The 25,264-nt window shown below is 31.4% G+C and overlaps 3 protein-coding genes across 4 annotated transcripts; 1 reads left to right on the top strand and 2 right to left on the bottom strand.

The window, feature by feature from the left end:
* The first annotated feature begins 6,325 nt into the window (after positions 1–6,325).
* Positions 6,326–7,829, top strand: LOC123220616. Its single transcript, XM_044643090.1, has 3 exons — positions 6,326–6,483; positions 6,852–7,011; positions 7,267–7,829. Exons 1-3 carry the CDS (start codon positions 6,405–6,407, stop codon positions 7,508–7,510), a joined length of 483 nt encoding a protein of 160 aa, XP_044499025.1. The 5' UTR covers positions 6,326–6,404; the 3' UTR covers positions 7,511–7,829.
* A 219-nt stretch (positions 7,830–8,048) lies between these two features.
* Positions 8,049–11,683, bottom strand: LOC123220611 (molybdate-anion transporter). 2 transcript variants are annotated; one of them, XM_044643075.1, is made up of 9 exons: positions 11,475–11,683; positions 10,607–10,751; positions 10,347–10,515; positions 9,901–10,171; positions 9,456–9,721; positions 9,122–9,337; positions 8,686–8,788; positions 8,337–8,440; positions 8,049–8,262 (listed from the first exon to the last, which is right to left on the bottom strand). In XM_044643075.1, exons 1-8 carry the CDS (start codon positions 11,623–11,625, stop codon positions 8,382–8,384), a joined length of 1,380 nt encoding a protein of 459 aa, XP_044499010.1. In that variant the 5' UTR covers positions 11,626–11,683; the 3' UTR covers positions 8,049–8,262; positions 8,337–8,381. The 2 variants fall into 2 exon arrangements, with proteins under 2 accessions (XP_044499010.1, XP_044499002.1); XM_044643067.1 differs by having other exon boundaries at positions 8,049–8,440.
* A 6,702-nt stretch (positions 11,684–18,385) lies between these two features.
* LOC123226852 (vacuolar protein sorting-associated protein 26A-like) lies at positions 18,386–23,494 on the bottom strand. Its single transcript, XM_044651374.1, has 12 exons — positions 23,313–23,494; positions 23,095–23,178; positions 22,938–23,012; positions 22,632–22,706; positions 22,449–22,521; positions 22,028–22,072; positions 21,634–21,745; positions 21,140–21,206; positions 19,954–19,998; positions 19,751–19,806; positions 19,017–19,192; positions 18,386–18,763 (listed from the first exon to the last, which is right to left on the bottom strand). The coding sequence occupies exons 2-12, from the start codon at positions 23,095–23,097 to the stop codon at positions 18,585–18,587; spliced, it is 906 nt and encodes a 301-aa protein (XP_044507309.1). The 5' UTR covers positions 23,098–23,178; positions 23,313–23,494; the 3' UTR covers positions 18,386–18,584.
* Positions 23,495–25,264: the final 1,770 nt, after the last annotated feature.

Raw genomic sequence — 25,264 nt, 5'->3', positions numbered from 1 at the left:
TAATAAAATTATATGTATTTATTTTGAATACACAAAATTGATACATATTTGATGTATATCATTATGTAATTTTATAATTTTAAATAAGAATAAAATAACACTCAATTATATGATGATATACATAAATATATATTTATTTATATACTCAAATTGATATATATAATATTTTTCTGTTATAAAATTTTTTTTCCTAATTATTTAAAAAAATATATATGGATATAAATTAAATGGGAAAGTTGACAGAACTCTCTTAAAAATCTGATTACTAATCAATTAGTTCAATCATCATCAGTTGACCTAGATTAATCACTTCAGTGAATCAATGCCAGGTCCGGTCTGAAAACATTGATGGTAAGCGCATGAACTGACATCTACAGCTGCATATGCTTATGCTATCCATCTACGTACATCTCTTTCAGAAAAGAGGCTAGACTCGCCACTTCTGTATGATGAATCCGAATATACTCACGTGAAAGATAAATGCATGCATGGCTTTATCCCATGATAAGAATATGTTCTATATTGATGTTTCAGCACCTAAATTATGGGCAAAATGTTATGCTCACAGGTTACTCTGCAAAAAGGAGTTTTCATTGGTGACTTTTTTCTTGAAGTGGATCAGTTTAGGCCAATCTTATCGCATTACTCAAGGAATCTTTATCATCTCCACTGCTCGGATTTGTCTTTCGAAGCTACGTTATCTTCTGCAAAATCTGTTCAATCAACTTTCTCTAGTGCTATGGGGATGAGAATTTTGCAGTACAAAATCTATCGATTAGATTATGATTCCTCAGGGAATAAGTGTAGAGGTAGGGGTGTCCAAGATTTGATTTTGTGTGATATAAGAGTCTTTTCAAATCAAATGAAAAAAAAAACAGTTCGAAAAATTTTCAAACCAAATCAAATTATTTTAAATTTCAAACCAAACTGAAAAAATATAATTTGGTGTGATTTAGATTACGGTTTGAAACAATTAAAAACATTCACTTCTAAATATATATTATTTGATTAAATTAATTGAATTATAGTTTTATAGAATATAATATAAATATGAAAAATAAATATGAAATTTATTTATTTATTTATAAAAAAATTCAGTGTCGATTTGGTTTGGTTTGAAAATCGCACCACAACCCAAATTGAAAATTGTTTTAAAAAAATTTTTCAACTTAAATCAAACCATTTTACAAATCAAATCGTAATTCTTAAATGAATCGATCTGGTTTTATAGTTTAAATCAAATTATGCACACCTTTATGTAGAGAATATGGTTGATCTCATTTAAAATCATGTGTACCAATTTAAAGTAATATTCTGTTATATATCCAATTATATCATTACACATCATCTACTTAACATTTATGTTGCTATAGCTTAAAAATAAAATGATAAGTTTTAAGGTACAACAATCCTCAATGCAGGCTCTTAGTTTCTCACAAGAAGAGAGTTCATGGTGATCTTTGTGTTGGCAGTGGTTAATTGGGCTCATCAGAACTCGTTAATTCTCGTAAAGTTATCAACTTGAATAGATATTTGACCTTGGATAGTTTATTGTTTTTATGTGGAAATTTAAAATCCGAGACTATGTTTTTGCCAACATTAGCAATGGCTTAAGCTTTTAGATCTTTTTCTTCATTCTTTTTAGTAGTTTTAATTATTAGTTGATCCATTTGAATCATGAGTTTACTGAGCAATTCAAATATTTTGTTCACAAGTTATTTTGGTTACTGGTTGAGAATGTTACTATTGTTATTTGTTGCTCAAAGATTTTAGAATGATGATCTTGGGATTTATGCTCTGCGGGATGATTTGATTTATTTTTTATTTTTTATTTTTATAAAAGGAAAAATGATTATTTTCTTCCAAAAATTATGATAAAATCACCTACCCAAAAAAATATTTTTGCTGTACTCTTTCAAATATAAACTAAGAATATTTTTGCTGTTATAAATTTATGAAATTGAATTGTTGTTTAAGTGTTGAAAAAGTGAAAATTGGTCTGATGCATGATTATGCATAGAAAATACATGTCCGTACATCGGCTTGTCACATAAACGATAGAATAATGGTGTTACGTTGTGAAGAAAAGATCCGTCACACAACCACGATGAATGTCTGTGGCATCTATTACTAATAGAATTCTATTTAAAGATTTTTTTTTTTTTTTCTGATTTTTGATGCGTCATCCTCCTTTAATATTATCAGTTATTAAAATATTTCAAAACCGGTAAAGAAATAGAGATTTGCACGAGCGTGCAATAAAAGTTTCAGCCATCAATAGGGTTGTGCTGGTGATCAAAGTACGGATTTAGCGGCAGCATATCTTCTAGTTGGGAAGGTCAATAAGAGGGTTGTTAATTCTATGTACTATTGTTCGTGATGTGATACTTCTAAACCCATAATAGGGTTGACATGATCGCAAAAATTTTGAACTTTGGATGCATCATGGTGAATGTTAGGACGATTGTATGTATAGAAAACTAAGATAAACATGTAACCTATTGTCAATACAGTCAATCATGTATTGCTGTTTCAAAGATACGGCCGTGACATACATTATTTTAGATTAACCATACATGATGTATGGTTATGCACAAAAGTTAGATATATTCGGTTTTTTTACTAGTTTGTCGGAAATGGAGTTAGATTTGATGCATTGTCTTGAACTGTCCACGCATTCAAATTTGATAAAATCTAACAATAGATCTGACCAAAAAGATGAAGAGACGGAGTTGATAATAATTTAAGATGAAGAATGGAAGTTGTCAACATCGGATATGATAATTGAAAATGTGAAAAAAAAAAAACTCTACATTTAAAAATAAAATGTGACTTTTTAAAATTAGAAAACGTTAAATACAGATAAAATTATTAATTTTTAAAATTTATAGAAAAAAATAAATATATTTTATATTTTTGTAATATTATTAATAAAATAATAATTTTATTTTATCTTTAATAAAAAATTTTAATATTAATTAATCTATAATTAGGGTTATAGGTTTTTTAAATTTAATAAATAAAACGCATAAAAACCCATAAAAAAAAGGTAAAAAATAACCCTTTGGCCTTTTCCTAAAAATATGGGAAATTAATTAAAATAGGCAGCCAGTTTGCCGCCTAAACTTTTTTCGGCAGCAATTATTACTTTTTACCTTTTTAAACAAATTATATTTTTTATTCCAAAAATACCTCTCATTTAATTTCTCAATGTTTATCGTAGTTTTTCACTGATTAATTGCTTACATTTCAAACGATACGCATTAAGATTAAGTTTTCTGTAATGAATAAAATCTACAGATGAAAAACAGATTAATTTTTTTATAAAATAATTGATTTTTATATACTTTTATAAGAAAATATAAACAGGTACAGGAATAGGTAAATGAAAATACAAACGGGTGCATGAAAATACAAATTGGTGCGTGAAAATGTAAAGGGGTGTTTGAAAATACAAACGAGTGCGTAAAATATAAAAAAGGTACGGGAATTATAAAAGGGGTGCGTAACGGGAGCATGAAAATGTGAAGGGGTACGTAACGGGTGCATGAAAATGTGAAAGGGTGCGTAAAAATACAGACAGGTGCATGAAAACACAAAACGGGTGCATAAAAATACAAACAGATGCGTGAAAATATAAACGGATACATGAAAATATAAACGGGTGCATAAAATATAAAAAGGGTGAGGGAGAAACAAAACGGGTGCGGGGGATCTCCCGCACCCCTTTATAATTATAAAAGGGGTGCGGGAGATATGTTTCTCCTAGGGTGCGGGAGATATGTTTCTCCTGCATCCCTTTATATATATTAATATATATTATAAAGGGGTGCGAGAGATTTTATGAGTTCCTCACACCTCTTTTGTTTCTCCCGCACCATTTTTATAATTCTCGCACCCTTTTTATATTTTACATATTCGTTTGTATTTTTACGTACCCATTTTGTGTTCATTATTTTCACGCACCCTTTTTATAATTCTCGTACCATTTTTATATTTTACGCACACGTTTGTATTTTCATACACCTGTTTATATTTTCATACACACTTTTACATTTTCACACACCCGTTTGTATTTTTATTCACCCCTTCTTGCACCCCTTTCTGAATTCTGACACCCTTTCTCGTACCCCTTTCCAAATTCCCGCACCTTTTTTCAAATTTTCGCACCCCTTGACACACTCATTCGTCATCCACACCCCTTCACGCTGTTAGAATATGCCCTAAAATTTTTGCACCCCTTAAAACCAACAAAGCGATTGGTTTTAAGGGTTGCATATCTTGCATATACATTATTAATAAAAAAATAGTTTTGTCATACTGCACATGTTTTCTGCATCACTTTTATATCTATGTTGTAGTTGTATATTACATCTATATTAGCTACATGCATATGACATGTGAAATGTCCTGATGGATTTTAATAAACATCATCAAATCGTTCCATGCATAGGCAATCTGTTTGGGCAATAATATTGCATAGTGGGTGTGTGCTATACCACCACAGTATATCATGGATGATATTAGACATAGTGAATATACACATGGGTAAACAATAGAATCATTTGATGGTTAGAAAACTGATCAAAGGTTATTATATTATATTGTTTATCGAACGTGACCGCTGAACGATGATCACATGGGCATTAATATGTAGTCAATAATACATTGTAAATCATACTAGTGTATAGATCCTTTGACTTGAGATATCACAGTTGTGTTTCGTTCCAGAATATATGGTTCATACGGTATATACCACGAGGCTAATCATGTCTCGTTCATAAGTCGTTTTGATCATATGTTGCTTGAGCGAGAGAACAAGTGATGATCATACAGGGATCCATCAGCTCGACTACTCTCGAGTTTTCATACGAATATCGAGAAACATAAAAATCTAAGACACTAACCAGTATAGATAAAAGACCACATGAAAAGAGTTTCGATGTGACACGTTATGATGTATTACTTGATATTCGAAAACATTAAATATTGGATTTTGACATTCCATGAATCCAAGTTTAATCGGGATATAATGACGAAGGATTGAACTACATGGTAAGTGTGAGTAAGAAAAGTTCATTTGACATTATGTGAAGCTTGTACTTCATTGTGATGTAGGGGTCATGGGAGATTGCTAGATGACACCACATGATTAGTGGAAGCTTCGTTTTGTAGCGAAAAATGAAGTATATCGGTTAACGACAGTTTTAGGTTATATAGTGATATAATGAAACGTATTGTCTGATATGGGGCCCACAACTACGTCACTATGAACCTTGAAGGTCACACCCATATTTCAAGAAAGAAAATGGTGTTATGAAGCTGAAAATATTTATCTATGGTTGGCTAGCACTTTTTCGAGGATAAAAATTGTGTTTTTCGAATAAGATTCGGAAAAGGGGCAAAATTGTCATTTTGTACCTTTTAAATTGTTTAGAAAGTTGCATGAATAATTTTAGATACAAATTATTCAACATGTGTCAAATTATAACTTACTCTTAATTATCAACCAATGAGAATTAGACACATGATTTAACTTGATAAATATCAAGTTTTAATATAATAAATGTGAGAAAAAATTATTTTTCTTGTTCTTCCTCTTTTGCGGGGAAAAACTTCCATTTTTCTTCCATTTCTCTTCCTTGAAGGGCGCAAGTCAAGAGATCACCTGTTTTAGTGATTCAAGCTTCATAACTTCAAATTAAATTACAAGATACAAAATCGTTTACATATTTGTATGTTTTATTTTTTAAAATAATATGTAAATTTTATATTACCATTGTTACATATGATGTGAACATGATCTAAAAATTTTAATTTTCTTGCCAAAATCTTACACACGCAACCTGTTTGAGAAGAAAACGCACCGTTTTAAGAAAAACGTACCGTTTTTGATATATCCATTATTTTCAATATATAATAATCAATTATTTTATAAAAAATTAATCTGATTTTCAATCTATAGATTTTATTCATTACAGATAACTTACTTTTAATGCGTAATCGTGAAATGTAAGCAATTAATCGACGAAATACTACAGTAAACATTGAGAAATTAAATGAGGGGTATTTTTGGAATAAAAAATATAATTTGTTTAAAAAAGTAAAAAATAAAAATTACTATCGAAAAATATTTACACAAAAAAGCGACTACTTATTTTAATTGATATCCCTGCAAATATATTACGGGAGTGTTAAAAATAATTGCAATATAAGTGGGGCAGTACAGGTCTAGATCACAAATCATTTATAAATATTATATTTCTTCTAACTCAACCGGTTTTACAAGTTTCAGGTTTTTTTTTTTTACCCTAAAAATGGTCCACCGTTAGATTGGTTCCAACAATTGAAGCTCATAAATTCATCTGAAAAGAAAGAATCCAAGACAAAATTTATAAGTAAATATGGATAGATTATCAGAAGATCTGTGCCTTAAGATTTTCCGTTTTTTGGATCATCAGAGCCTTGCCACTGCTCATCAAGGTTAGTTTTAAGCTCATTTAATTTTGTGTTTTTGTTGGCAAGTTTCGGTTCATGATAAAGTCCGGACTGGGAATTTGAAAATTTTGTATCTGTCTCTTGGCTTCTTGCCCATCATTATTACAGGGGCACGTTTTATTGGATGGTGATTCTAGATTACGTTAGCTTAAGTAGAATTGTGTGTTTGATGGATCTTCCTGGTTTTCTTTGTTGCTGATGCAATTGGATAATATGCAATCTGACTCTAAATATAGTGACCGTTTAGTTCAATTCTCGGAATTTGTTAACTGTTGTAAGGAATTCTTGCTTTTATTGTACTTTTGTTCTTTTTATCTGGACTTTTTTGAGCTTGGAAATTTGGTGTTGCAAAGTTTGCAGAAAGTGGAAGGTCTTAGCCTCAGACAACAATCTGTGGCATAACCTATTCAAGGAAAGATGGGGAGCAGATGGGGCTGCATTTTTCGCCCCTACTGATTCAAGATCTTGGAAAGATGTGTATGAGGTGCAAGATAGATGTGATCGAGTTGGATTGTGAGTTAAACTTGAACCAATATGATTATCACTGCCTCATGGAGTTATATTGTGTTGTGCATGGATAATTTCCTGGAATTGAATTGAAACTATTGAATCAACATAATGAAGTATATATCTTTAGCAAAAATAAGTCCATTCTATATAATATGTTATGATGATACGAGTCCATTCTAGATATGATACAATAACATAGTAAATTTTACCACTTGGATACATTTGATGTGATGAGATGGTTGGTGGTTATGTTTTCAGGGGCCTGAAAATAATCAGAGAAGGCAGTGACTACTATCTCGTTCACCAAGGTGAAATCCAACGCTACTTGGGTTCAAGAAGTCAAAGAGAAGGCGAAGATTGTACATTCAATCCGGAAGGAGAAATTGCGATGAACGGTTCAGTAGAAGAGGAATCCAGGGAAGGCATTCTGAACCGAATCCTTTTCTTCGTTGGGGACTTGGAAATTGCTTTAACAGACACTAAACGCTGCCGACTGGTATGATGGAAACTGGTGAAACTGGATAATATTATCAGTATGCATTTGTATATTTTTTTCCCATTATGCATATCATTGTTTTAAATTGTATTGTAAACATGTTAACTTGATGCTCTTCAACTTGCTGGCGCCATAACTTCGCCAAGCTTTTACCTGCATCTGAACCCAGAAGTTGGGATGGTAACACATTAAATAAATCTGTAATTTTGTTCCAATTCTCCTTTTCAATTGTGGAAGGAGGGGGTCTTTGTCTCCATTATTAAAGTCTTTGAAGTTTTGGATCAGTGGGATTTTATGCATAAAATTTAGCCCCTTTTTCTAGTGAGTTATCAGTCTCATATTACCATCTTTTAAATTAATTTCAAGCTACTTTCCTGTCATATCTTTAACTTAAAGCAACTCCAGCCTTCTAACATTTATAACAATCGAAGTCATAGTGAAAAGTCTCTATACAATATTCAGAGCTATGAACGCAATTTACTCTTCTAATCCAAAGAATGAGGCCGCTCAAGCAAATTATCAATTCAAGATTTTGGAGAAAATATAGAAGAAAGTATAGCTATTTCAGTACAAATTATAAACCCAGTTTTGAAAAAGAATATCATCTGAATTACAGAAGTAGGCACTTAATATCTTACTATAATCGTTAAAAGATTATCTGATGCACTAATTTTCTTATAAAAGCCCAATTGTGACCACTAATTTTCCTTCACTCTGCTGAGCACACCACTAATTTTCTTATACATTTGAATCCTCACCTGTAAATTTAATACAACTCAATCAAACAGAAGCTTCAACAGTGTATGGAATGAATCAATTGGTTGTTTTCAACCTAACAGCAATGATGGCGAATTATCATGAATTAACTCAACATCAATCAAATGTTCAATGGCTCTGCCTCATTGTCCCTTTCCTTTAATGACCATTCTTGTGGCCCTGCAACAAACACAAAGTTGCCAACTATAAGCACAAAGAGGTTTGAACAACATATTTTATCATCTAAGACTGTTTTAAGGCAGCCTGGATCCAAAATGCAGGATATATGAAGTGCATAAAATTGATGTTGGAGAGTGGCAAATTTTAGTTGTTTACGGTGTGTAGGATACAGGCCAGTAACAAACAAAATCTACAGCATATATATTTGAACCTTAGCATAAATATAGAGTGAATAATATACTCACTTGATTTGTCTGCGATCACCATCAGTCGCCTCTGCAAGACTGATGCCACAAAGAGGAAAATCGAGCACATACCAAACATAACAGTAATGGGAAATGCATCAACCTTGAGAATTGAAAAAAAAAAAAACACAGAAGCAACAGAAGTGAGAGATGGATTCAAAGAGAGAATAAAATACTAAAAACAAGATTGCTAAGTATACATGCATAAACGAAACTGCAACTAGGTTGGCTTGAGTAGACTGCCTACTGCACAAACCAGCCAAACAAAATTGACCAATCCACAGTTCAAATTGATAACTCTAGTCAGATTTGGATGTATAGAGAGCACTTAATTGTATAACATAGCCATAAGTTATGTTTCCCTAACTTTATGAGAAATCCAATATTGAAAAAATAATAAACATCCCAATGTTTCAGAGTAAGGCATGAAGCATACATTATACAGCACGACGCACACAAAGAGATTGAGAGGAATGCGAAAGAAGTTCATGATGGTGCTTCTCGCCTCCTCAGGAATGTACTGAGACCTCATCTTCATAATGGATGGCCAAAATAGACCTACACAAGCCTCAAAGGTACAGAAGCCAAGAAGCTGAATACAGCCAGAAAATGAGATGCTTCCACCTCTTACCTTGGAGGGTGTAACCAGAAGCTGTCCAAATTTGTGAAACTAGAGAGTATAAGAAAACCACATCTAGCAAACATACAGCAGAGAATGAATAAATTAATATATACAGGGAAAAAGATGTCAACTGGAACTGATAACATACACTGGTAATAATTGGAAGCATAAGGGAGACAGAAGACACTAGAAAAACAATCTGCATGTAGCTCTCAACCCTGAGTGTTGAGCGAGCCAGCAATCTAGATGCAAGGGAACTGCCCAACATTGAAGCTAACATGAAAGTTGCAAAAATAAAGCCATGGGGAATGTCCTCATTGTTTGGGCTTAGAGCAGGAGTCCAGAGGAAGACAAAGGTATACATTGAACCTTCGAATAGGGACTGGATAGCACCCAGCAAAGCAATTTTTTCATCTGCAGCAAAGGGAAGATAATGCTTAACACCGAAGGAGGGGAACAAAGCAAACTAATTAAAGGAATCACAAAGAAACAGATAAATGAACAAAGGTGGCAGACAGACTAGTGAGGCACCGAGAACAAAACTTGACCACCATGATCAACATTATCAATGTCAAGTGAGGAAAAAGCTTTACCCGAAGCAATTGCCACAGCAGCAGATCTGAATTGGGTGAGCAAGTCCTTGTTCTCGGAAGTATCTCCATAATTTTCAGTCCATGAAGATAAAATAATGGCCATCCCAATTGCAAGAAAGCATGCAGCAGCATCAAAGGGGGCCACAGGACCAAGAGCAAATGTATCAACAAGTAAATTGCCAAACAATCCAGAGACAATAGCAACAAGACCATTGCCAAGAAATATTGCCTTTGAGAATGTTATTGACAGCCACTGTTGCTCAAAGCCCCTCTGCACAGATATTGTGTAAAAACAAAATAGTGAAATGAGAATACACTTGACTAAGATGGTACAATCAATCACTTCAAAAACATTAAAAATAAAGTAAAACTAACAACTGAAGGGAGCTTTTAGCAGAAAACTGTCAGTTAACAGGCATGGAAAGACAAGAGAAGCAATTTCTCACCTTGTTGTGCTCAGCAACAAGCCATGACTCAAATGCTGAAAATAGGAGAGAAGTAGCAATACCTCCCAAAATACGACCTATCATCAGAACTTTGTATTGAGGTGAATGCTTAGTGATGCAACTCAGTATGTATGTTATGCAATAAGTAACACAAGCTCTCCTTCGACCTCTGAAATTTAAAAACAAGAAATGCATTGTTACTTTCTGTAAGCATAATTCATTAATCATGAACCACAAAATCACATGAAGAAAATTCTCACTGTTTGTCCGCTAGAGATCCAACGATTGTCCCAAACAACATGGAGGATCCAAAACCAGCTATAAAAAGTTGTCCAATCTCCCCTTTGCCATATCCATATTGACTATAAAGGAAGTAGACATAAGGACCCTGCAACCAGTCCCCAGCTATCGCCACAAACAACAATCAGTCAGAAAAACACTGCAATAACTTCAACTCATCAAACAATTTCTATCACATAATAACAACAATACAAACCATCATCACGGCTAAAACTAGAGTAGACTTTCAAAAGTAACAACAAAATTGTGTAAGTTTTGATGGCACCAGCTGGCTTTTTGAAGAAATCTGAACTTGCTTATAGTGAGTTCGGACAAATTGGTAATCTTTAAATAAGTTAATTTATCATTTTTCTTAAACTAAAAATTCATGAAAGAAGCTTCAAATATGCATTCAAATGTTTAGACAATTTGTTTTAGAAGTTCAGATCTCTAGTTACCAATCACGTCTACATATAAAAAAGTAAAACATTAAGATGATCTACACCAACAAAAGAAATGTGACTGTGAATCATCCTACACTAAAAGCAATCAGATGCAATCAAGATCCCATATCATTCTTTTTTTTTTTTTTTTTCCATTTATCCCATATTAATCCCCTAGTAATGTTACTGGGGGGATTGCCAGCATTTGGATCAAGGCTAAATGCTTAGCCAAGGTCCTTCAGCCCTTCACACAAATGGCAATGCAAACAAATTTAAGCTTAATTAACATAAAACTGCTTCAAAACAAGTAAATCAAATGGAAAACAGAAATCTAAAACGTGGGTATGAAATAAAAGTCAGATCTAACAAGAAAATAATCAGATCTAAGGAGAAAAAGAAAAGGCACCCATCATAAGAGAGTAGACGACGAGGTAATTGTTCTTGAAAGAATTGAAAGCGGTAGTGGTATTGATTCTATCTTTGTTAGTTTTGCTAAGCTCCACTGCAGCAACCACTGCACCCAATCCACCGAACACAAGGAAATAGAACATCTCCATTGTTGCTGAATATGGTGGTATCGCTAATCTGTGTGGTGTGATCTTTGTTATCAAACGCTCACTGCAACAGATTTATACTAGTTAGTGAAGAACTTGGGTTACTCTCCCGTGTGTTTGCTGTACGGGCTGTACTTCCAATATCAACCGTTTGATCTACAAAAATCTGATATGTACAGTAACAATTTAAAATGAGGCCAAAAGACTGTTCCATCCCAAGGTATAGTGGAAGCTTAAATCCCACCCTACAACTTTTAAAAATCTAAATACCCACCAAGAGTCAATTTCTGTTAAAAACCTTAGTTAAAGTTAGGAGTAAAACTGTTATTTATTAAAATTAAAGTGCTATCATATTTTTCTTCTCATGTTTAAAAATCTCACAATTTCTCTCTATTCAAAATTTGAAAAATGACAATTTTTTTTCTAGAGTTTTTTCTTCTTCTCTCCAACAATAATTTGTCGTCACTGACCATCAGCTATCCTCTCTCTCACCTTATCTGTCCCTCTTGATCTCCCTCATTTCTCTTTCTGACCGTCTTTGACTAAGACAAAAACGAACGATAATCGTCTAAGATGAAAATGCATCATCGTCATCTTTTAGATGAAGACGTATTGTTATTGTCTCTCAGATGATGACAATGAGTCTTCGTCACACATGAAGACTGTTTGTCTTCCTCTCAAACCAAGACTGTTGTCTTTGTCTTGATCAAAGACAATCAAAAAGAGAAGGAAGAGACAAGACGAGAAGAAGAATAGTCAATAATTGATAAAAAAAATTTATCATTTTTTAAATTTTTAATGAAAAAAATATAAGATTTTTAAACTTACGGAGGAAATTAAGATAAAATTTTAACTTTTAAAATTATTTTAATAAATGATAATTTTATTTCTACCTTTAATTGAGATTTTTAATAAAAATTGATTCATAAATAGATATTTAAGCTTTTAAAAGTTAAAGTAGCACTTTGACATTTCACTGAACCATGGGCGGGAACAAGTTTCTTGGCCTTAAAATAATGAAAACAAGTTGATGACAACCAGTTCTTAAATAAATTTTAGCCATAGGATCAACCGACGCACCCTTTAAATAGGATATCTTACGTAAATCCCAGTTTATTTCTTTGTACCGCCGGATGATTTGGACACGCTTGATGCTGTAAGCCATCTTAAATTATTTTCAAAGTCCACTTCCTTCCAATTTTTCCCTAAATACCCCTAATTAGCAAGAATATAACATGTACATATCCTACCATCAATATGTATGAAAAATGATATATATTATAATATATATTAAATTAACAAAATACATTAAATGTATCGTGTGGCATGGTAGATACATTACATGATAAAATACATATCATACGACAAAGATCAATATATATTTTTTAAGAGAATAATGAAAAAGTATGGGTGTATATAAAAATTTTAATTTTTTAAAAGACGTTTGTAATATTTTTTAAGGAGAAGATGTGATAACTAAAATTTTTTTTTTTTTAAAACGTATCATATGATACACGATAAACTATATAAAAAATTAATTTTTTTTCTACACGATATGATAGGCAATAACGTTAGAGGTTAGACCAATTTTTTTGTGACAAAATATAAGTTTGGTCACTTTAATTAAAAAACTCTGAAAAATTAATCTCTTCAATTGAAAAAACAATGTTTAGTCTCTTAATTTAAAAAAAAAAAAAGTTTGATATCTCCTAATCTTGTTATATCATATTAAGATCTAAGTAACTTCATGACATATTGAATTAGTAAGGGATAATAGCTATTAATTTTTCTCTATTGAAAATACCCAAATTTGTTCTTTTTCATTGAAGGGATTAAACTTATAATTTTTTCTATTAAAAGTAGATCTGTTTTTCATTAAGGAGACTGGACTTGTAATTTTTCTTATTAAAAGTAGGTCTAGATATGAGTTAAACTGAGCTTGAACATGGGTTACACAGGTTCAACTTAAATGAGTAAAGAAATAATTTAAATTTGATTCGAGTTCATCAAATTGATCTTAAGAAAAGTTTGAGTTCGACTCAAGGGAAAGTTAAAACTCACAGCTTGATTTGAGTTTGTGGTTGAAGTTCAAGACTCAAATTCATTGATCAGTTTAAAACAATGTCATTTTCTTAATTTGAATAACAACTTGACATTTAACTAAAATGACATCATTTTTATACTAATCAAAATAATTTCGTTTTGTCAATTGTTTAGCTCATTTTGAATTAAGCTACAACCACGTTTGAATTAAGTTGAGTAGAATAGTTTATTCATGAGTTAGACCAAATCGAACTTTTTTTTACTCAAGTTTAGTGTTATTTCTAATTGAGCTAAAAACCTCAACTCAAATGTAACATATATGATTTAAGTTAAACTTTATCAAACTGAACTAACTTTCAAGACCAAACTTACTCAGTTCAAGTCTAACCCTAATTAAAGTTGCCAAACTTTAAAATTTTTTAATTAAAAAACGAAACTTGTATACTTTTTAATCAAAATATCAAACTTTTAGATTCGTTATTCAAGAAGGGATTAAACTTTTACTATTCTCGATTGAAAATATCGAATTAATCACTTTATTTTTAAAACAAATAATTATATTTATATTTATTTGATACTTTCAATAAAAAATAATAAAATTTTGATATTTTAATAAAATAATTTTAATTTTAATTTTTAATAAAAAAATTTGAAAACTCGACTTCTTTAATTAAAGAAATAAAATTAAGTTACTTAAATAAATTAAAATAAAAGTGGTATTTCGTACCTCAAGTGTTGTTAATGCTAATTAACATATTCATAACACCAAACTAACAACTACAAATTTGACAAATATTAAATTATTTTAGCGATTATATTATGTATGACATGAAAATTATGAAAAGCCTCTTTCTTGTTTATATTTTCCATTTATATTATCCTTTACCCATTTTATATTTGAGTAATAGTTAATTTACCCTTCATGTATATGCCTAATATTTTTTAGTTTGATAGATTACCATACCTTAAAAAAAAAAAAAAAAAGGTTAAATTGACTTATTTTTTACAAATTTTAATTTAAATTGCGATTGGGTCAATCCGTTTGTGAATCACATAGTATTTAGATTGATTCTTTTTAATCCAAAAACAACTCGTTTATAAGTATTATATTGTATTCATATTTTATCATTTCAAAATAGACCTAATTAAGTCGATTTAGGTCATGTATAGTGAAAAATATATATAAATTATGTCGTTTTAAATCAAAATATGTCGTTTCAGATCAAACAAGTTATGTTTTGATACAACACAACTCATTCATTATTGAATCAATTTAAGTTGTGACATGTCAACTCATTTAAAATTTAAATTATATTTGGGTTAAGTATTTTCGACATAATTCTAATTTGAGCTATATTCAAATTTAAGGTCTTTTAACTCAAAATCCGAAATGGCATAACAGGATTCAGGAATACAATCCAGAAACACAACGCACAAAGTTTAATATCATATAGCAAAAGGTGGTCATCATCTGTTTTACACAATTTTTCAACAAATATTAACAAATTATATAATTTTAAAAATCAAGAAAACCTTTATCATTGTTAAATATTGATTTAAAAATACATAAATACCAATAAACGAATAATTAAAAAGATAAAGTAAAATAAATAAATATATTTTTTTTAAAGTTCAGTCAATTTTTTTCTCATCATGAAATGTTTATATCCATTACTTACTGATTTAAGAGCAACTTAATTTTTGTTTCTGATAAAATTTGCAGTAACTGTTTTTGTAAATATATAAGCTTTTTAAAAAAAATATTCTTCAATTAATAATGGTGGTGGAGTAAGTGATAGAGAATAGGGATTTCAAATAATTAAGAGAATTTGGATTCAAATAAGTTATATTTTAAAATTAAATTATTAATTTATTTGTGTAATAGTTATAAAACTAGATATGAAATTTTATTTATTTAGTATAATTGATTCGATTTTTAAAAATAATATATTTTAAGTATGGTTCTTTTTCATATATATATATATATATATATATATATATATATATATATATATATATATATATATATATATATATATATATATAATAAAACTATGTATATAAATTATAACATATTATTATGTGATTAAATATTATTTTATTTTTAATTTAAAATTATTTAATTATATGATAAATATTATTATTTATGTATAAAACTATATATATAATATTATTCATCCCCCTGTGTGTACTTGTGTGCGTATATAAATATATAGCGCAAAGAAATGAAGAAAAAGTAGAGAAAGAAGGATGGAAAAGATTGTAAAGTTTGAGTGTGGATGTGTTGCAGAGAATCGAGGCTCAGACAACGCGGGTGCAAGCTAAATGATCAGATATAAAGTCGGTGTGCCACGTGGAGAGATCAGCATTGTCAACTTTATTTAAGGACCAAAAGGCTTATTCCACCTAAGATAAAAGTGTAATTACAAACTCTTATACGTCAACTTTTAAAAATTTAAAATCTCAACTATAAATTAATTTTTATTAAAATTATTAATTAATGTTAAAAATAAAATTATTATTTTAATAAAATAACTAAAATTTTATTTCTTTTTTTTCATATAGTTTTAGAAACTAATAATTCTCCTTGACTTTATATGTTCTAGTTTAAAAAAATTGACTCTCCTCCTTCTCCCCCCCCCCCTTCCCCCTCCCCCACAACTATGGGATTTCATAATTTTTTAGGGTTTTTTTATCTCACCTTCTCCGACCACCTCTCTGCCTAGGATCAAGTCATCATTAGCCCATCATCCTTTTCCAACGAGCATAATTTCTTTGCAACCTCTTTTCCTCCTCTCTCTCTCAGTGTTGTCAACGAATAGAGGAAGAGAGCAAGTCGATGGCAAGAGAGAGACACTGAGACGACGGGATCTTTGAGAGGTGAAAAGTTTGGTGACGGTTGTCTAGACTGAGATCTTCGAGAGGTGAAGTTTTTTGTTGATCTAGATCTTCGATTTTCGTCTGGATTCAACCATCGTTTCCTCTTGTTGACACCGTTGAAGGATGGTTCAAACAAGGTAAGGCTGATATCGGTTTGGCTTAAGCCAAAGATAAGACCGAAGATAGTTGGAAGGGATGCCAAAAAGTGAAGTTCAAGAGTGGAGGTGAAACTGAAGATTTTTAAAGTTATGGGGCAGCTAAAATGAAAAAAAGATAAAAACCTTAGTTTGGGAAAAAAATGTGACATTTTAAATTTTGAAAACTTTAAATAGGGGTGGAGTTATTATTTTTTAAAACTTGAGAAAAAAAATATAATGAAATTTATATATTTTTTAAATATTATTATTAAAATAATAATTTTACCTTTAATTTTAACAAAAATTTACTTATAAATAAAATTTTAGGTTTTTTAAATTAATAGATATATGTTTGGAATCAAACTATACATTCGGTGGGAATAGTATTTTGCCCTTACTTAAGGTATATTACAATTGTGTCGGTGGTTCACTTGGCGAGACATGATTAGTACATATTTTAAAGCGCGTCTTCGATCGGAGAGTTGAATGCAGAGTGGACCAATGATTATTTTGTCTGTACGCCATGTGATTGATAAAAATCCGCGGAAGGATGATGATTCAAAATTCCCCAGTATAGCATACGCTTTAAATGGTTTTGACGGTGGTCTGCGTTCGCCTTGTCATGTCTTCCAATTCTAGATAAAATAAGAGGTCTTAACTGGGGGCGCGCAGCATTTACAAACGCTGGCTGGCTACTAACAAAGACATGGGGCCTTCATGTTTGCATAGACGAGGTACCTTTCATAGGGATCTCATCTTTCCCTATGAAATTACGTTGGGTGTCCTTTATGACATAAAAATGGTAAGATTTTAATTACAGACAATGAAGTCATTGTCATCGAACCTATTGTCCTTTACGAGAATCAATCGTAATCATATTAGTAATTATAATGAGTCTAAATTCCAGGTCTTGCTAGTCCTCAATGGTTACGCAAATGTGTTCTTTTATCCATAGATTGAGAATGTTAATCGTATCAGGACTGAGTTTTTTTATTATATATAATAAGGCTTTAACTCATCTGCACTCAGTTGACTTTGAAGCACTAAAAGAGAACATTCCCCTAAGTAAGGCATCAAATGATTTCAACTTACATCTTCTACCCCAGCAAATAGCAGAAGGATAGCATCGAATCACTTGTTTTATATTTGTTTTGGAATCATATTAGCCAACTACCGAATATGAAAAGCATCTAACTATTGCTTTCACTTCTTAAGTCTGTTTTCAGAAAATTTACAGGACATGATCTTAAAGCATCTTGAAAAACAGAGTCAATTTCCCGTATTTACTCAACAAACTTGTTTTAAGTAAATACAAACCCAGGAATATTGAAATAGCATAAGGAGAACAAGTGACTTTTCCAATTTCCAGAGAGCACAGGAATATTAAAATAGCATAAGGAGATATGATGTTTCATCAGTGCAGGTATGTTTTCAAATCCCAAATAGCCCACAAGCTTTGAAATCCATTATATAATAAAGTACCAAGACAAGGTAACAGGATACAATAAACATCGAATTTCCAGTGGTACCAACAAGTACAACACTGCCAGAGAAAACTCCCATAATCATTGTTGCGATGGATCATTAACATCTGGTACCCCCAAAATATAACAAGGATCCTCCACAATCATATAAAATTATCATCATGTGCCAGACAACTGAGAAGAGATAAAACATAGTAGATCTTGGCAGTCAAGAAGAGAAAGGGAAAGTAAGTGATCATGAGTATAACTGGAAAAATGAGAAATCAAAATCTACAGAGCAAGTATACATTCTATGAACGACAGTCCTCATTGCAGCAATTTGCATCCTAAATTTTCAAGATTTACAAGGTTTTATGAAGCAGATAATTTCCTATTCTCTTCTTACATGATGAAATGCCAATTTCATGTGCATCAATTATTAGGAAGTTTCTTGTAGCCGGTAAATCGTAATTTCCTGCTGCTTAAAATACCGACGGTCCTCTTCATCAACTAGAACAAGGTTCAAATAATACTTCACGCTGAATTTATTGTTAATATTGCGATGAGTTGGCGTCAGCTCATAAGGGCTAAGAAACAGTCTGATTGGTATTGATTCACCTGTAAAGCAAGAAAGAATTTGTAGCAAATGCTTCCACAAGAAACTGAAACTTGTGATGTGTCAAAATTAAAACTTAGACACTATTAACTTTTCACAGCTAAATTCAGCTATTAACAGGGCATTCTCATAAACAAGGTATTTAAGTCTCTCATTATATAGAAAATTAGCATGGTACTAGATGCCATTTCTGATGAATCCGTTTGTCCTACTTTTGTTTGAATTCATGAGAAGCTTGAAGATCTCCAAACATACCTCTGACAGGAGCACCGTCCATCAACTCAAATTTAGCTAGCGTCTCAGTTTCAACATGTGTATTGGCCCCTGAACCAGTTGATTCTCTGCGCCTAATCTCAAGATCCATATTCTTAATTTTAATTCTTACAAGAAGAAAATATATCTTACCAATAATAACGTCTTTTAAATGATACCTGTAAAACCAAAATCCAACATGCAATTACTCCTAGGTCAGGCCACAATAAGAAAAAGGCAGGACTGAGATTGATTTAACAACCACAGATGCAAATGCAACTCAACAAACTGAAAAGAGAAAAAAAAGAAAAACTGGATTTTCCAATCACAGCTACTGTATACTCCAAGACTGACAACTATTAAATTCCTGAAAACTTCCCGACACAGCTACTGGGAAAAAGCATCATCTTTGAATGCCAATACAATTCAGCGGTGTTTCTTTTTTCTTTATTTGGCAAAACTGGGAAGCTTCGATTACCTAGCAAGGGAAGAATTTTGAGCAAATTTGATTTGGGATATTTAGTGTTAAAATTTTTGGATCAGAAGAAGCGATTTCATTTTGTTTTGTTCTATTTGTCCTTTCCTATGGAAATCTTGTACACTCTTGTATACTTGTTTATTTTTTTATAGAGAATGTGTTTCCAGTGAAAAACCAAAACAAAAAAGATTCCTGACAGAGAGCAAAACAATCTAGAAAAGGCTGAACAAACCATAGTCAAAAGATGTGACCGACTTACTTGCTTTTATTGTATTCAAACTCGATGTGTAGGCAATCTTCAATTCCAACCTCCATCTGCAGAGAATTAAGGTTGAGATCAATTTTTGAGCCCTTTTTATTACTTAACCTCAAAAAAGAATACCACAACATTAGAAAGGAAAAGATAGCAACGAGAATTTGCACACATGATCATCATAGAAGTACTAAACTTCTGAGATTTACCTTGATACTATTGTTAATTGATGGAACTGGGGTATAGTTATGAACCTGGTGCATCAAAAATGACATCAAGAAAAATAGAGATGCTATATTAGCAGAGTGTAACAAGTACAGTACATGAAAAGAGCATGATTTGTCAGACATTATTATCTTCCATCAATCATTGCACCCTGGATTAAGATTTTATGCAAAAATCAATAAATAAATATAAAATAACTATTATTCTTCCAGCAGAGTAACACTACCCTTCCCTCTATCCAAAATTTTTCTTCCCAACCAATAATGAAACAGAATGTTATGTTTCTTACCCATCAAAACAATCGTGACAATGTTAAATCAACTGTGTCATCAATTTAGACGAAAAATTGTCGTTCATACTAATAATATTTTCTAGTCAATGCTTCTCTGTGAAAAAAAAAATTGTTAATTAGTGCCCATAAAAATTGCAATGATCATCAATCATGGTCTGAACCTAAGGTGGATGGTACTGAAAGAACTCTTCAATTGACCCCAGAGGTTGACTTGAGTGGATGAGTTGTGGAATCCTTAGGTGACGGGATTGGGTTCGAGACTCGGCGATGTCACGCCGAATCAAACCTTGAATTACCCAATACAGTGGTTGTAGATCCCCGAGGTTTACCTATCTAACTAAACAGGCAAGGTTTCCTGGTCATTTAAAAAAAAACTCTTCAATTCACAGAACAAGTGCTCCCTTCTTTCCTTATGGTTGGTCCCTAGACCTACTCCAACTCCTCTCTATCCACTAAATTTGTTCTTGGATCTTCTTGTAAGATTGAGAGAAATAAATATTATTATGTATTCTTCAAATTTCTATGTGTATTAAACTGTTAAAATATCATACATCTAATTGCTTTATACTTTCCTTTGTTTCCTTTATCTTATTTATTGTTATTGTCTTCCATGTTATATTTCCTTCTCAATAAACCATTTGATTCCATATACCTAATTTTTTTGTCCTTCCCCCTCTCCTACTTACCCATGAATCCCATATATATTTTTTTTAATTTTGCATTTCTTTTATTTATCATTATCTAAGATAGCTAGAATCGAAAAAGACAAATGAATTGCCTTGCATACAAATAAATATTAGTATTTGATTGAGGTAAGGTCATGCAATTTCTTATTTCTTAATATTTTCAACATACAAAGGATAACCAAAAAGTGTTACCACGAAATCTTGGTATTCAACTATGCTTCCACCATAACCACGGCTGAGAGTCACTTTCAAGACATACCTACAAAGGCATATAATCATAGTATTGTAACATGAGTTTTCATTATAACATGACATTCACCCTTTTCATGCTACTAGTAACCAAGTCTGCAACAAGAAAGAAAAACCTAAGTTATACGCATTATAAATAATAAAGGATTCTAACTTTTATCAGGTCAACCTAATTGGCAATCCACTTCCCATGTCATACTATGGAGTACAGAACGACCAAAAGAGTAGGCTGAGTAAATAGCTAAAGTTATATCATTAGGTACCCACAGCACCACATTTAATTTCAATGTATGGGTTTCAACAATAGTAACACATGTACTAGAAGCAGAATTGAATTGTTTAACAATTTGTTACCCAAGTCATTGTTTAACATGAACAGAAAGGATACACACGAAAAAACATCCTTTGAAAACTTTAAATATTGGTAGACAACATACCTTAGCCTCACATTGACTCCATTGTATGTCTCATATGGCATTTCAACTGTAGAAAACTCAAAGGGATATGTTTTTCTTTCATATATTTCTCCAGGAACATCCAACTCACGTACTGCAAACAAAAATATATATATAATGACCATCATATACGCACTGAATTAGTTAAAGCAAATTAAATATAAAAATTTTTTTGAATTTGTTTGGATTTTCGGGATAAGTATAGAAAGATAAATATAACCATAAATGTTGCAAAGGAAAACATATAACACTGTTCCCACTTCTGTCACAAAGTGCTATCTACAATACTCGAAAATATATTACTGAACCAAATAATTGCAACCATGAAAACAATTCATAATAGTAGCAAACGAAAGGAAAACAAGAGTTTACATACCAAGGGAAGTAAAATCATAAAAGTTGCCTCTGTCAAAATGCATCTCTGCAAATTTAAATAAAAATTACAATGTTAAGAACTTCGTTCAACATTTAAGAAAGAACATCCTGTTCAGAAGGAAAACAAAATTACAACTACAAAATGGATGAATTACAAACTGCACATATTTGACATAAGTTAACAAACGAACAAGGCATTTCCATCAACACCCGTTACCAGAAAATCCCCTAGTCAAATCAGCCATATATGCAAGGCTGAGAGAAGCACTAGTAATAGTAGTAACTCACAAGGCCGTAGAAAGATATATTAAAAAATAACAAAAAGTCCATAATATACAGTATAGGCATGGTGAAGAGGTTTCAGTGAGGATACACTTCCCTTCTACCCAAAATGTACAATGCAAAGTTGCACAAAAACTCACCTATCTGACCAAGCAGCTCAATTTTCACACCATTGTGTTCAACCTTTTTCCCTTGAGCTGGTTCTATGGAGACCTAGAAATGAAATCAAAGAGATCTTTTAAGCATTAAAGGTTACTAATCAAACATTATAAGATGTGTATGCTATAACTCCCAACACTGAACTACACTATCACATTTATTACCTTGCCAGAAATATTTTCTTGACTTTGAAAAAGTGGAACCATAACGGTATGACCATTTTCCTTCTTCTGTGGAACCTAAAAAATTTCAGGCAGAATAAAACTTATGGCTACCACAGCATCACCAAAACAATAAATCAATATCAATACAGCATTGTTTGTGCAGCCTTCGGAGCCAGTAACTGTAAGAAATCACGTCAATACTTTGCATGCTCTGACATATTAGCCATAAAAAAATACAAATCACAACTAAACAGTGAACAATAGTTATGTCAACTAAATTTATATCGAAAACAACAGCCCAGTTACCTGCTTGCGAGTCTTCCCGTCAGTAAACGTAATTGAAATATTACACGCCGGTTTGAAAGCTCCAATAATGTAATTCTGAAAATTCAACAATCAACAATATACCAAAATAAAAACCAAGCAAATAATAAAGAGTGAAGCCACATTCAGGAGACCTTACCATGGCCGTTCAAAATTCACGTCAAATGACAAAAACAACTCGAATTAAAGAGCACCTGGTAAAATCAAAGATTTTAATTTTAATCTGAAACAAAATGAAAGAGAAGTCTGATCAATTAACTAAATCAATCTCGTAATCAACTTGTATTGGTTAAAACCATAAATAAGAAATTATGAATCATTAAGTGAGATCAAAAGATAATTGAGAAAATTGCACACCTTAAAGAGTTGATCAGTAAGCGATCACAAGAAACGAAACCCTATAAGGCCTCAGAATGGAGATCTGGATGGGTTCATCGATGTACAATTTGACGACTAGTGTAGGAATCAACATAGAAACGAATAGGGCCTTGTAATCACGTACGGTGCACGTCATACCAGGACAAATGGGTCATTCAATTGCATTGTGCATTTGGCAACGGGCAAACTATGAATCGGTGAGACTTCCCCCTTTGTTCAAAAACTACAGTGAACCCCCAATTCTTATTAAATGATCAAATTCCGCCCATAACCTATTATTGTTTCACAATATGAATTCGGAGAGACTCCTAAAAATGTATCTAGCAATGGTAACTAGCGGCAATCTAACTGTGGTTGCTGATCTTTTTTTCTTTTAATTAAGTGTAAATTATGATTTTCACCTAGGATCGAATAAACCACAACCAACACCTTATCTCCGAACTCTCATCGAAAACTTAACAAAGTTAAAAAAATATTTATTATAAAAAATTATAAACGTAATTTTCTTTTACCATCAGTTTCACCACCACTAAAATCTTAGTCGTCACCTTCGTCATCGGCACCTCTATCATTTTCATCGTCATTACTTTCATCACATTTACAGTTAACTTTGACATCTTTATTCTCTCATTTGTAGTTCTTTTCACATTCTTTACCTCCTCCCAAACTACTAATCCACCTCTTTGTAAAATTGCTAATTCAAATATCTTGGAAATGTCAACATAATTTAAGGTTAAAAATGAATAACATGTATACATAATTAGAAATGTATATTAAAAAAAAATAGAATTTGACCCAATTAGACATACCAAGGCGTTTAGATCAACTCATGACTAAGCTTAGATCTCCTTCGTTTAGTATGACTTGTAAGTTGTGTTAAGAAGGCCTTGGGAAAAGATTTGTAGACTACTCTGATACAACCCATTCAAAATATTAAAAAATTAAAAATTAAAAAATAACTAAAAAGTTATCATTAGTGGGCCAACACATAAAATACATGGGTCAGCCCACAAAAGCAGGACCTAAGGGGCGTTGGGTCATGTTACAAACTCTTCTATCCTGACAGACTAATCTGATTTATTGTCATGCTGATATTACCCCAACACAACCCACTAACTTCTTCAAACCTGATAATATTTCCTTATAAAGCCACTACAATTTACCCCATCAAAACTTTAAATAAACTAAGTATGTATACATTTTTATACTTAAAAGTAGATATGCATAGTTTTATAATTTTGTTTAAGTATATACACTAGTGGTAGTGGGGGACTGTTTATAAATATTTCAAGGTTGCTAAAAGAATCATAAATATATAATATAAATATAATAAAACTATGTATATACATTTTTGATACATAATTTGAATACATAAATAATGTGTTATCATATAATTAGATGATTGTAAATTAAAGATAAAATAATACTCAATCACATGATGATATATTATTTATATTTATAAATTATATACTAAAAATATGTACATATAACATCCTCATATAAATATTCTAAAAAAAAAAAAAAGGTGAAATGCAAAGCATAGAAAGATAATTAATTTTCTTTCATAAGACACGATGAAGGGACATAAGAAGATGAGGGATTTTTTAAAAATTTAAGGAGGACTTTGCCCCCTTATACTTTTGTACATGGATATGCCTCTAATTTAAGTTTTTTATTAACAATAATTTTTTTATTAACAAGGAGCAGCACTTTAAGTTTAATTATTAATTTAAAAATCATATTAAATAGATTAAATTTTAAATTTAATAATTAATCTTATAATAATCAAACTAAGTAAATTAATTGTCCGATTTTAAAATATCACTAGATAAAACTTAAAATCATATACTTTTATACATAAATTATTCTTTTTTGTCAAGTAAATTACCTATTGGGGATCATTAAAAATAAATTCTCTTTAAATAATACAT

Source organism: Mangifera indica, chromosome 1, assembly GCF_011075055.1.
Source record: "Mangifera indica cultivar Alphonso chromosome 1, CATAS_Mindica_2.1, whole genome shotgun sequence".
NCBI lineage: Eukaryota > Viridiplantae > Streptophyta > Magnoliopsida > Sapindales > Anacardiaceae > Mangifera > Mangifera indica.
The sequence above is the reverse complement of the archived record's forward strand: the minus strand, read 5'-3'. Positions and strand labels throughout refer to the sequence as shown.

Excerpts from the sequence above, each read along its gene's own strand:
- LOC123220616 (XM_044643090.1), top strand. The coding sequence starts at position 6,405 with ATGGATAGATTATCAGAAGATCTGTGCCTTAAGATTTTCCGTTTTTTG. Across the intron at positions 6,484-6,851 it reads CCTTGCCACTGCTCATCAAG|TTTGCAGAAAGTGGAAGGTC; the intron begins GTTAGTTTTAAG and ends GGTGTTGCAAAG. Across the intron at positions 7,012-7,266 it reads AGATGTGATCGAGTTGGATT|GGGCCTGAAAATAATCAGAG; the intron begins GTGAGTTAAACT and ends TTATGTTTTCAG.
- LOC123226852 (XM_044651374.1), bottom strand. Across the intron at positions 19,807-19,953 it reads CAATTAACAATAGTATCAAG|ATGGAGGTTGGAATTGAAGA; the intron begins GTAAATCTCAGA and ends AATTCTCTGCAG. Across the intron at positions 18,764-19,016 it reads GGACGGTGCTCCTGTCAGAG|GTGAATCAATACCAATCAGA; the intron begins GTATGTTTGGAG and ends CTTGCTTTACAG.
- LOC123220611 (XM_044643067.1), bottom strand. The coding sequence starts at position 11,625 with ATGGAGATGTTCTATTTCCTTGTGTTCGGTGGATTGGGTGCAGTGGTT. Across the intron at positions 10,516-10,606 it reads GGATCTCTAGCGGACAAACA|AGGTCGAAGGAGAGCTTGTG; the intron begins GTGAGAATTTTC and ends TTTAAATTTCAG. Across the intron at positions 8,441-8,685 it reads GGTGATCGCAGACAAATCAA|GGCCACAAGAATGGTCATTA; the intron begins GTGAGTATATTA and ends TGTTTGTTGCAG.